The sequence below is a fragment of the Salminus brasiliensis genome, chromosome 1 (genome assembly GCF_030463535.1).
Source record: "Salminus brasiliensis chromosome 1, fSalBra1.hap2, whole genome shotgun sequence".
NCBI classification, from domain to species: Eukaryota; Metazoa; Chordata; class Actinopteri; order Characiformes; family Bryconidae; genus Salminus; species Salminus brasiliensis.
Window position 1 is genome coordinate 12,608,897 of NC_132878.1, and position 13,270 is coordinate 12,622,166.

The 13,270-nt window shown below is 38.0% G+C and overlaps 1 protein-coding gene across 2 annotated transcripts; it reads right to left on the reverse strand.

The window, feature by feature from the left end:
* Positions 1–181: 181 nt before the first annotated feature.
* On the reverse strand, positions 182–12,380 carry LOC140573001 (POU class 2 homeobox associating-factor 2). 2 transcript variants are annotated; one of them, XM_072692792.1, is made up of 5 exons: positions 12,276–12,380; positions 6,381–6,481; positions 2,735–2,777; positions 2,286–2,590; positions 182–1,056 (listed from the first exon to the last, which is right to left on the reverse strand). In XM_072692792.1, exons 1-5 carry the CDS (start codon positions 12,286–12,288, stop codon positions 634–636), a joined length of 885 nt encoding a protein of 294 aa, XP_072548893.1. In that variant the 5' UTR covers positions 12,289–12,380; the 3' UTR covers positions 182–633. The 2 variants fall into 2 exon arrangements, with proteins under 2 accessions (XP_072548893.1, XP_072548892.1); XM_072692791.1 differs by having other exon boundaries at positions 6,381–6,484.
* Between the last annotated feature and the right edge of the window lie 890 nt (positions 12,381–13,270).

The following is a 13,270-nucleotide window of genomic DNA, read 5'->3' on the forward strand; positions in this document are numbered from 1 at the left end:
TAACTATTTAATAATTAAATTACTGCACTAAACTGGCATTTAAATACAGCACTAAAGCATTTACATATTCATGCATTTACCTTTTAACATGATATCATTTTGAGATTGCTTGTTTACAAAATGTGTTACCAAACACTTCTTTATTAGAATAAATTCATGTGTATAAATACTGCAGGCATTAAACAGGGTCAGGTGCTACCATAACTTGAATGAATAGGACTTAAAGCAGTATTATGCGAGAATTGGTATTTTCTTGCTTGTGGGCTCCCCCTGCAGTTGGGAGAGGAATTTGTGCTTTGGACCTCCCATAAAGGATTTTTGAACAAGCTGCATTGTGAAGCAAACACATTGATTTTGAAGCTGTTACTGTAAGATAAAAATGTTACATAGTGTTGCTTTAAATACACTCCACCCTGCTGAATATTATGAATCTGGACCCTTAAATGCTTCAAACTGGTTCCTATAATCACCACTGTAAATAATTCTAACCACATCAAACCACTCTGAAGGACTTTGTTTATATATAAAAAAAACAGTTGCAATTCTTTTTTAAGCTAATTACAAACTTCAGCAAATATGTCAGGTTCTGCCTGCTTCATCAGTTCAGTGTCCACATAAGTGCATGGAAGCCTCTTAAAAAGCCCTTCTTGTCTCGTATGACATCCACGAGCCAGACCCGTCATCCTTGGCCCACGCTGGACCTGTAGTGTCACTAAGGGACACCACATTGCCACTAGCCTCCTCTGAAGACACAGGTGGCATCTTGACCACTGCCAGATCCCCAGGGACAGTCATGTAGGGCGGGCAAGAGTAGCTGGAGGCAGAGCTGTAGGAGGCCGCTGGGTAGTGAACATCTTCCAGCGTCTGCAGGGTGTAAGGCTGGGAGCTGGAGGGAATGGATGTGCTGCTGCGGTTTGTGGACAGGCGATACGGAGAGGAACTGCCTGAGTCTTGGCCGCCCAGGGATGGGGAATCTGCCACCGGGGCCGAGGCCTCAGGGCACAGCACCTCTGGCTGACTAACATGATCTTCTGAAGACTGGTCCCATGGATCTCTCTGTGGGAAACAAGGTAATAAAAGTTCAGGTTACAAACTATCTTAGGGCATATGTTCTGTATTTCTGTCCCTGCCTTTTAAGCAGTTATCTAATTTGCAGTTTTTTGCTGGAGCCATGTGGCAACTGTAGCTAACAAGAAAGCTTATGGTGTATTAGTGTCGTTGAAACTGCCTGCCTAAGTGAAACTGCCTCAAATTTTGTCAAGCTGAATACATTTGCTTATGTGGTTTCTGAGATGGTATAACACAGTTATCAATAAAATCAAGTGCAGCACATGAGTGGTCTTGAAGCTTATCCTGTTGACCATTTTTATAGATCATCATACATTGGTTGTATATAAGCTTCTAAAACCTCTTAGCTACAATAGGCACATAGCTCCACAGAGAAACTTTAGAAGCAAACTTTTATCTACTTTCTAACATTGTTATGCTTGGAAGACTGAACCATGACTATTAGAGGCCTTCAGTTTGATGTTCGTGGTCACCCCGTCTAAGGAAAGCATTTAGCTCCTTTAGGTTACACCCATTTCTGACACAGATGTGCAAATGCAAACACACTGCTTGCCCTGATCTCACTAACAATTGTGTCAATGAATGTAGTCAAATCCTCACAGCAATGCTCTACAATCTAGTAGAAAGCAGCCCCTGGACAGCAGAGACAGTTAACCCAACAAAAGCAGAATAAACCTCCTTTTCAATGCCCTTGATTTCAGAAGAAACAAAGAATGAGCATGTGTCCCAAGACTTTTTACCATATAGCAAATACTATATGCTGTAAAGAAAATAAAATTTTCCTGCCAATATTAATATTTACACAGTTCATTTATATTTGATATAGCACCCTACTGTAGAGACGTAGTGTTTCTTTTTAGTCTTTTTAATCTGATAAGAGGCTGGCTTCTACACCAAGACCACAGTGCAAAGTATACATTAAAATCCCTTAGACCCCTAGCCTTTCCAAATTATTTAAAAAAGATTTTATTTATACCTGTCTACAAAACTTCTTCCTTCAATCTGAAGAACCAGGCAAAGATACCATTTAAGCATTTAAATGGTTCTTTATATTGTCATATAGCAACACTGCCTTTACTATAGAAACCTTAAAATCCTTTTTAAGATTGTGGAAGTGCAAGGAAGAGTTAATCAAATGTAAAATAAGAAGTCCCTAGAAGTCCCCTAGGGTCCCCCTCTATTAAAAGGTGACTTTAGGTTTTCTTAAAGGTCAGTACCAGAAGCAGATGCGAGGGTGTCTCGCCAGACAGTGATGGCAGCAGTGTGGACAGTGTGGAAGGCGGAAACAGAGACCCTCCGCTAGCTGTATAAGCGGTTGCGCCTCGGTAGTCTCCAAATGATTCAGGCTGGTAGTAGCTGTCAATGAAAGAGGGGTAGCTGGAAGAGGGGTCATAAGGGAAGGCCTTGCCCCCCAAGGCCGATGAGTAGGAATCCGTAGAGTACTGCTTCATCGGATGGCAAAGCTCGGAATCTGGCAGGAAGGACCTTCGCATGCTGTAGTATCCAGGAAGCATGTGAGGCCCTGGAGGAGGAAGGAGGAAGTAAGGTTAGTGTTTGCACTCAGGGAATTAGCTCTCTCATCACTCCCAGCTCACACTTCTGGCTGAAAGCTTAATTAGCTGTGTAGGAGCTTTGTCAGATGATAATAGAAAAGGGGTGAACTCACCTGGCATTTGTACAAAAGCTGGCTGGGAGGAGCTGGCCCCTGCCTGGAAACCAAGAAAAAGACCAAATTAGAGCTGTTACTATGGCCGCCTTCGGGGCAGCATGCATGTCTACATGCGTTAGTCACAGATCGTTTGACATCCCATTAGGCTGTATTTCCGAGAGACACTGAAAACAACATGATGGTACACTTTAAAGCTGAAAAGGTGTGACAGAGCCTTAAAAGCGCAACTAAGTGGAGCATTTATTCACTTTGTGGAGCACAAAAGCCCAGAATATGGAGTCCCTGGTGAGTTACAGCGACTTTAAAGAGTGCGGAGTCAAACACAGGAAGGCTCTAGTACACAAGCTGGTTCTGTTGAAAGCCAGGCAAATTTTGTGGGAGGATATTTGAATGTAATTTGCCAGTGTTACAATAGCACCCCCATCCTGTGTATATGTGCGTGTCTGTGTGTGTGTGTGCATGTGTGCGTGTGTGTGTACACTCGCTTGCCTCCGGTGGTGTGTGTGCCTTGAGGGTGTAAAATGATTGAATGACTGGGAATACATCCCAAATGACAACCCGCTAACAGATAAAGCATGTCCTTATGTGCAGAAGAAAAGGAAGGGTTGCAGATTGCATTCATCTCAAAACCTCATAATGCCATTTTTTTGCTTTTCATTGTTAATGATTTTCCTAATGGCAGTTGACCTTTACAAACAGACTAATGGAAGGGGTCCTATATAATCTCACAACCCCCACTGTGCCCAACCCCCCAGCTTTGTTTCAGACTTGTGGGAAGCATTTCATTTTCAGTAATTTTTAGCAACACAATAAAATATGGTAATATTAGTCACTGGCAAACAAGTTCTTCAACAAGGGCTTTTAATTCTGGTACTGGAGGGAAAGTGTCAGGCACACTTTGGTGTTTTCTTTGCTAAAACAAACTTGATTGTAGAGTTTATGAGATTAAAGAGTGTGTTTAAGAAGGAATCTGGACCCTGGCTCTTCCAGATTAGAACTGAAGAACAGTATAGAAGCCAATCACAATATACACTATATGTCCAAATGTTTGTGGATATCCCTTCTAATGAATGCATTCAGCTGCTTTAAGCTGCACCCATTGCTGTCACAGATGTGCACACACACACACACACACACAGCTTGTCTAATTTCTGTAGAGAAGAACTGACAATAGATTAGGACTCATTAGGAATAGATTAGGAACAGATAAACATGATCCCATTGGCATCATGCCCAATGCGAGGTGGTATATATATAATCATTGCATCTTTATTTTTTGTTTTTTTGTGTCACATTTTGTTGAATGGATCAATAGAAATGCTCCAACTTTTTTCACTGACTTCCAGTTCCAAGTTTAGAAAAAGTTAAGAAGGTTTTTACCTTATTTTGTTCAATCACCATTTGGAAGATACAGGTTTAGGTATAGGTATAGGTTTGTGTGTGACAGTGTGGATCAAACTAAAAAAATCGAGGAGGATGGTAGGTTCAAAACAACACATACACACTCTTAAAAACTTTACTAGAATTAATCCAAATTTTTATATATTAAAATTTTTTTATTCTTAAGTTAATTTAAATAATTTATATTGGGTCATACATAAAGAAATGACAAAAGATAATTTTACTGTAGGTGAAAAGGGTGCCTCTTTTTCCAGAGTAACTATGAAGCAAAATTGCCATAGGACTCTGGTATGATTGTGTGTCAGTGCCATCCGCCTCTCCTGAATATTTGCATGAGACTCGATTAGGGCTATTAGTAAGTAAGGAAGGGAGTGGGGGTAGTGTCCATACATACATGCAGCAGCATGCAGAGCCTAGTACAAGGACTGCCTGATCTGTTAGTCTATGGCTAAGCTAAGTCTCGGCAGTGACCTAATGCAGCTTTTAACTGTCTCTCTGCAACAATGCCTCACTTATCTGGAACCTTTCAGGAAGACAGTGCTGGTGCGGGCAGGTGCACCTGATATCAATCTTTCCGAGGTGAAGGGAGACATGTCATCCAACACCCACCAATGCTCTCGACTTGTGGTTCCGCTTGGATGTATTACAATGGCATGCTATATTAGTAAACTAGGCTTGGCTATGTCTGTCACAGATATAGTAAAGTCAATAACTATAATATTCATAAAAGTATTAATATGTCATTGTAGAAACATTTGCATGACATGTTACATTACAGAGTGAAGGCAAATAGAAACAAAAAGAAACACTATTCCAAATTGGAGTTCCATATTAAACGTAGGTTCAGTCATGTTATTGACAATTATTAGAAATGTCAATAATAAAAGTAACATGTAATCAAATAATGATCAAATAAAATGACATTTTGAATGTTCCTTATGAACAAAATATAATAATCACACAAATTTGTTAGTTGCCTTTTAATGGCAATAACTATGTCCATCAATATCAAGGCTATAAATAGTAATGGAAATTATGCATTATACATTGCTGTATAAATAAATAATGTGATATGCTATGTTAATGGGTTAAGACAATTAAAGAACAAGAACACTAATACTCTTTAAAGTTTGGAATTCCAAATGGATCGAGCTTTTTGGCCAGAATTCAAAACATTATATGTGGCACAAACCTAACCTAACCCATTTCTTAGCAAACGCCATGCCAACAGTGAAACATGGGGGTGGTAGCATTATTTTGTGAGGACACCTTTGCTCAGCTGGGCATCTTGTTGCAAATGGACAAAAAAGACAGGAAGTCATCTTTCAGCAAGAAAACGATCCCAAAGCCAAAGCCATTCAGAAGTGGTTGAACAATGAAGGGGCAAATGTTCTACAGTGGTCAAGTCTAAGTCCAAAACTCAATCCAATCAGTGATCTCACAGATCTCATCCAGTCAACCCCAACACTGGGAGCAACTGTACTGGGACGAATGGGTGCAAAATACACCCAATGAATGAGCAAAGCTGGTAGAAATTTACCCCAACAGATTTAAAGCTGTTATTTAAAAAAAAAGTGGTTGTGCTAATGCTGCATTTCTTTTGAGTTGAAAGTTGGATGTCAGAGCTGGGAATGTTGTCATATCTGAGTAGACCGCTTTCCAGTTAAACATTTAGAAAATTAAACATTAAACATTAAACACTATTCAAAACATTTCCAAAAAATGTGTTTTATGGCAAATCTGACCAAAATATGTCCCACTTTTTATGTCCCAAATAACATTTGCACACCCAAACAACATATCCATCCATAAATACTACTGTTGATGTGAAGTGCTGCCATCTTGGACTTTGTACTCAGGATTGGTGAAGCTCTCCTGACTTTTCGAGTAGAAAATCTGACATGTGAGGTTGTTCCAGTCGAATTGAAAATTGTCTACTTTTCCTGACATCCCAGTTCAAATGGAATGCAGCTTGTGTACTAGTCTGAAGGGTGTGAACCGGTTTTAAAGACTGACTCATGTTGACTTTGGTGATTCACTTTAAGAGCATGTTTGAATCAAGTGAATTTAGTATATTTTATATCTCTTGTCAATAATCTGAAGATGCTTGCAGTAGATGGTACCACAAAGTAGCAGACAGCATTAAAACCATCAGTTGATTAAGAGAGGGTGAAAGGCCTGAGAAAACAGATATGTCTTTTGAAGACATCAGAAAATGTCAGGAGAGGTGTCATTTACTTACATTAAATCTTGGTGCACTGGTTTGTCTTGATCGTTTCTCTGCTAGCAGGTCTTTGACTGTGTGCTTGACTCTGACGCCTTGGTACACACGCTTAGAATACTCTGCTGAGAAAGACATTTATGGTAAATGCATTTTTTATTTCCATCAGCCCTGGATTTATTAGTCAGAGTCACTGAGCTCTGACAGCTCTTTTTAGTTCATTTTGTCCCCAGATGCCGGATCACATTGGCAATATATTAAATTTTCAAGCATTTGTCGGCAAGCAATACATTTGACAGATCATGATATGCCCAAGATATAATGCCTATTTTATCAGTTCAATATTCTTATTTTGAATTATTTTATTAAAGAAATTATTTATTTATTTTTGCTTCATTCCTGGTTTACTCTCTTATTTAGCCACAAGCAGACAGTCAATTCCAATGTATGACATTTACTTTACATTTGAAATACATTCATAATCCTTTGTGGAAAACAGTAACAGTGCTTAGGGAGCATGGGTTCATTAAGTCTATTAATGCAAACTGAAATTTCACCCGATACTGTGACAGTGCAGTGCAGTGCAGTCCAGACCTAGGCCTAATCCCTGTCTGGGGAACCCTATATTGCTTATTGCTCATTATCCAGCACCAGACTAAATCTTGTGGGCATGTCATGGACTTTAACTCAAAAAGGTCAAGAAATTGTTTAGTCCAAAATATATATAGTCATGAAAATAATTAGATGTAAACCCAAACTAGTCTTTCTGAATATAATCACTGCTGTTCGTAAACATAATATATTGGTGTATTTTCTGAACATCTGTTCAACCAGTTTCACTACTCTACAATACTCCACATTATCCCACAGTATAATTTCACACATAGCATAGCTGCAATTAAGCCATAAAAACAAACGTCATTGTTGATATCACATACCACCCATTCAGCCCCACCCATTCAGGCTAAAGGTATGTTCCAGCCTGGGCTGTTTTTTTTTTAAATGACACATAATGCAAGGTAGCCAATCAAAACAAAGCTAATTTAAATTAGAAATAAGTGAACTCCCTAATATTAACCAAATATATTAATAATAGTGGGCTCCCTCATTGGGAGATTGTAGAATAATCCCCGGTGATGCCACAGACATCTGTGCCCAGGAGTCCCAAAGAGCATAATTAGCTTTACTTTCTCTGGGTGGGTGGGATGGCCTTCCATCTCCACGATCATTCAGAACTCATGTTCTTCTCCACATGTGTTCAGCTGCCCAATGCCGTTGTGTTAGCGGCAGTTCAAAAAGATGTAGTGGCTCAGTGAATGTAACGCAAGGATAGTACTCACCTTTTCAGTAGTGTCCTAACTAGTTGGTGGGAATAATAAATGACTTAGGGAGGAACTTGGGAAAAATCCCCTGAAAACGTCTTAAAGGCTGAGTAACATACACAGCCTAATAGGAGAGTTTATAGCAGTCAGTATGAATTATGACTGCTATAAAACGGGTGCATTATTTATTTCTATGTTAACAAAGAGTTTATTATAGCCATATTGGAGTTTTTTTGGGACTCACTGGGGAACTGATAAATAGATTACGTCCTGTTTTCCCTCACTGTAAGCAAGAGCACTTTTGTTTGGAAGCACTGAGAATGATTCACCTTTCCTGTTAATATATGACTGTGAAAAGGGAAATAGGTTGGATAAAACAGTCTGGATAAAAGTCTGGATAGAAGTTTAGTCAGTTGAACAATTTTGTCGGCAGAACAGTATAGGTGTGGGTGCTCGGTCTTGGTTTACATTAACCGATTGCTAGCTTTAATATTATTCCATGGAATCTTGATAAAACAGTCCTTCCTTGTTGTGAGGATAATGACTCACCAACAGCTCACTTTTTATCACTCTTACTGAACATGGACATTATAAAACATAAGAGTGCAACTTGCTAAACAAACATGCAGTGAAGTCAAGCTCAGATGATAAAGTAAATGTACAATATTATCATGATCCAAATTCAGTCACTAAGTACCTTATTTCACCAACCATTTACCCCAGACAATATGGGAAGCATTTTGCACTAATAATTTTACTACCTTACTGGACTCAATATTTATTTATTACACACTGCATAATTCACACACTACCTCTAATTATTTATTATTCTTTGTCTGTATTGTGTTGTATTGTCTGTCTGCACTTGTACTGTGTGCACCATGGTCCTGGAGGAGCGTTGTTTCATTTCACTGTGTACTCTGTATGTAGTTGAAATGTATATAGTTGAAAACCCACTTGACTTGACTTGACTATTTCAACCCTGAGATCCAGTTGTAACATTTGTATGTTTTTATGAACCACATAGTTTTACACAGAAAGGCTTATTACACACTAATTATTATTTATTTATTTAGTAACTACAAGCCTCAGTACAAACTGGTGGGGCTTTTTGGTAATAGAAGTTAGCGATAACACTTTCGGCCTGCTGGTGGGCTATTTAAGGGGTTCATTCATTTTTACATGACCATTTCCTACCCTATCTTTGTCCTATAGAACACTATAGACTAAGTGATTTCAAAAGGTTGTTTGTTCGAACAATGCCTGTCAGCCACCATCTCACCTGTTTCCATCCATTCTTTTTTACTTTATTTTGTATATTTTTCTTTTGTATCATAATTCCCATGTATATTAGAGTATGGATTAGAGTGTGTTAACTGTTTTAATTATATTAATCAGCTCAGTTTTATTCAGAAAGTGATTTTAGGCAGCCTAATCAGATGCAGCACCAACATGAACCTGACTAGCAGATTTAGCATGGCTCTGTTTTTGCACAGTGCTGGAAATGTGGAGCTGCCAAAAATTTGATTTTTATTGTAGATAAATATTTATAGCATATATAGCAGAAGCACAAACAATTATTACAATGCACATACATATCTGTGTCTTCAGTTACAATGATGAGCTTTAAGCTTCTCTGGTGTTTTTCCAATAGTGGTCACGCTACATGTCGCTGAAGCAGCAGGAAAAGCACTTTAGTTTGAGAGGAGGTGAAATAAGCAGTTGGTATTACCCCTGAACTTCACCCTTTCTCAAATGTTGGGGCTTCCCCTACTTCTTTCTTCACTGAACAGGAGCAACAAGCTCTCATGTCAACTTCTCCCGACAGACATTTACAGACTTGAATACCAAATGATTGTAATGTGCCATGTCTGTGTTTAGAAGTTGTCTCTGATAATGGAACAATGTTGGTGGATCTGGTTAAGCCACGCTCACTCACAAATCTAACGATGGTGCTACACTTATTGGACTGTCTGATGTTGCTCTCTGAATGAAACTGAATTGAGAAATGACTTAGAGAAAAAAAAAGCTATAACCAGAAAACAAAAGGAAAAAAACTAATATAACAAAAAATGAATAGAATCAGGTGAGGAGATATCTACAGATGTAAAGATAGCAGCTGACAGGCGCTAGCCGGAAGTAAACCAATATGTTGTTTGGTAAAAGGATAAATATCACGCTATGTTGTGCAAGTAGGACTGAGTTTCCTGAAAACATCTTAGCACAAAGCTGATTCTTGCATACTAGAGCAAGCATCACACTGAACATTCTCTCTACCAGGTCAGATGATCTTGCCACTAAAACGCTTTTGAGATACTGAGTCCAAGCCGCCTTCTCTTACTGTGCCTGAAATCTGCAACAGATCTCTGTTCTGATTGACTGCCTTGTATTGTACCTAATTTGAAAAAAGCAGTCCAGCCTGAAACACTCCTTATAACTTAACCTGTGCAAATGGGCGGGGCTAAACGGTTGGAGGGTGTATATATGTAGATCATAAAAACAGTGATTTCAGCACGGGCTGGTTTCACAACTTGGTTCTCGTATATGGACTATATGGGCTGGGAAATGAACTTTAGGAGTCTTTACACACTTTTTCCACAGCTCTTTTTTTTTTTAGAAAGGACAGTTCAGTGTAGTCTTCTTTATTGTAAGCATTTTTGAAATAACCATAGATTAGAATGGTTTCAATAGAGGTGAAGCAAAAATAATAAATTATGTGGTGCTTGAAAGAGAATGTAAGAATGATCATTTATATATCAGCATGTATTTAAAGCAACATTATGTAGCATTTTTTTTTACCTTAAAATAACATTTTAAGCTTTACCTTTAAAAACATTTTGATGGTATACTGACTTGTAATAGGGAGAATGGTGTGGCAATGACAGAGACACACTATAGTAGGTTATAGGAGTGTATTCAGTTTATTTTTGTGATATTAAGTGAAGTGTGATTATATATATATATATATATATATATATATATATATATATATATATATATATATAGCAGCCCAGTCTTTTGGCGTTTTAACCTGTTTTACCCATGTATTAAAGAGCAAACTGTAGCAATTCAACCCAGGTGCTTAGCCAGCACTTATCTGCTTTACTGTCTTGGAATTAACAGGATGATAATTAACATGAGTAGATATGTGACAAATGTGTCATTGCGTTTTGTTTTCCCTAGCTGCCAAATCTCTAAAACCGTCTCTTTTTATGGTCTGTCACACAGGGGAATTCCAAGCCCTGTTACACTAAAGAAAGACTGGAAAAGCCCAGAGAGGGCAACCAGTTCAACACAACACAGAAAAGAACTAGGCATATGGTTTGGGACAGATCTACAGCAAAGCTCCAATAATAATAATAATAATAATAATAATGCCTATGTAATGTAATAGGTGGGTTTACAGCACACACAGGGAAGCTAACACAGGTTATGGCTCATGTGGAAACACTGTGTAATATTGAACCTTTTCTTTTGTAATTATTTTGTGTTTGACTAACATGGAGCAACAGCATTTCAGAAAACATTTTCATGTGACATTTTGAAGTTAAAGACATGTTACATCTGTTTTCCATCTTTGTTAATAGATGTAGTTGTGATAACACAATAGTTCCATGTATATAACTCAAATAACGATGTGAATGTCTCTTTTCCTGGTTAATGGTTCTTCTACTTGATGTATAACCATTTGTACATAGTTTTATAAACGGAAAGTGGTTCCATTACACATTTTTAATTCTGCATAGAACCCTCTTTGCTAAGTGTGCACATAAAAAGTTTGTAATTTACCTTCATAGTTTTATCTGAAACATTCACAAACATCTCTTTAAATGATTCCCAACGGTTTCTTTAGTAGACAATGGTTCTATTTACCTTTCACTACTTTTTTAAAGGTTCTGTATAACATTAAAAAAGGGCTCTATTAAAACACTGTCAAAAGTCAAAAGCTATATTTTCAGTACATGTATAATCCCAGGATAAGTGTATATGGTTCTATAAAAACCTTTTTAAATGATTCTATATAACACCAAAATGAGTCCACCATTGCCATGGGCCAAAAACAGACTCTTCTTCAACACTATATAGAACTTTTTTTAATTAGCTACGAGTGAACATACCTTAAGTGGTTCTTCAAGGGTTCTTTACTAAAGGGAGTGGCAACCATTACATACCCATGACAACTCAAAACTCCACTTGAATCCCTAAATGGCATCTGGTTAAGTAGTTATGTCTATATAAATAAGGCTTATAGGTTCTATGTAGTACTAAAAAAGGGTGTTGTCACGCATAACAACAGTGATACTCTTTCTGATGTACTATTTGTTAGTTGAGGGTTTTATTTGTGTAACCTTGTATCTCCAAAACAGCAACTTAACAGGAGAAAAACTCTCAACTGTCAGTGGATGCAATTGTGATTCTGTTCCAAGTCAGTTTGGAGCATTTCTATTGGTCCATTCATCATGACATTTTAACACAGCGTAAAGAACAACCATCAGATTCACAAAAATTAAAAAAATGCAACTATATATCACCTATAAATGTCACACAGTCTATCAAAGTAAACTTATTAAGCCTTTTTCATCTATACCCTTACCTGTCTCCATCATAATGTGTAGGTTACGGGAAGGATGTAGGTTGCAGGACGTCCGTTTGCCTTTGTAGTCCAGTAACAGTCATACCATGTTCATCATATCATATAATGAGCCATTTAAAAAACTGTGGAAACATCATGGACGCCTAGGTGCACACAGACATATTTATACCCCTCTCCTGGTATCCCTAGTGAAGCTCTTTATGATTTGGGTAAATGCAAATCATTGGCTGGAGGACGTTTCTCAGTGATTTGCATCCAGGCTCCATGTAAGATTACAGGAGGCAGCTTGGGCTGCAGAAATGGAAAATGTTAGGTGGAGGATAAGGACAGTGAGCATGGTGATGAACACGATGTTAACGATAGTGTTGGGTTTGCTCTGAGAGCGAAAAAGGAAGAGGAGGTTCATAAACAGATGCAAGTCTAGCATTGTGGGGTGTTATTTTATGTTTTCTGACAAACTGACGTAAACTCAGACCTAACTATTGTCAAGTGAAAGTGTCACTTTAATCCAGTGATAATGACTAATAAGAATTACTTGTGATCTACCTATCAAACATAACTTGGGGTTCAACAACAACAGGTGTCATGTTCAAGGGCAAGATCAAGAATCTATGAAGTACTGAGTTCCCAGTAGAATCTTGTGGATCTTTTTAACTCATAGCTAATCTATCAGCTAAATAAATCAAGTTTATTATTATTATTGTTATTATTACGCTCTATATTATGCTCTATGTTTTACTATTTATGGACATTATTGGTCTAAAATGAAATGCTAATGCAAAAGCAGAATAGGAACACAAAAAGAGGTCCTTTCCGCTTGTTCAGTGTAGTTCAATAGTCCGTTCTAGTTCTCAATGCAATGCATGTCAGAATACAGGTGTGACACAAATAAACTAAAGCCTCACAAATGCCTTTAAATGCGTTTCCCCTGTAAGTAACGGCCCAAACTCTTGATGTGGGAGGTAATAAGCTGCCTTGCGTCGCTGGTGTGTACT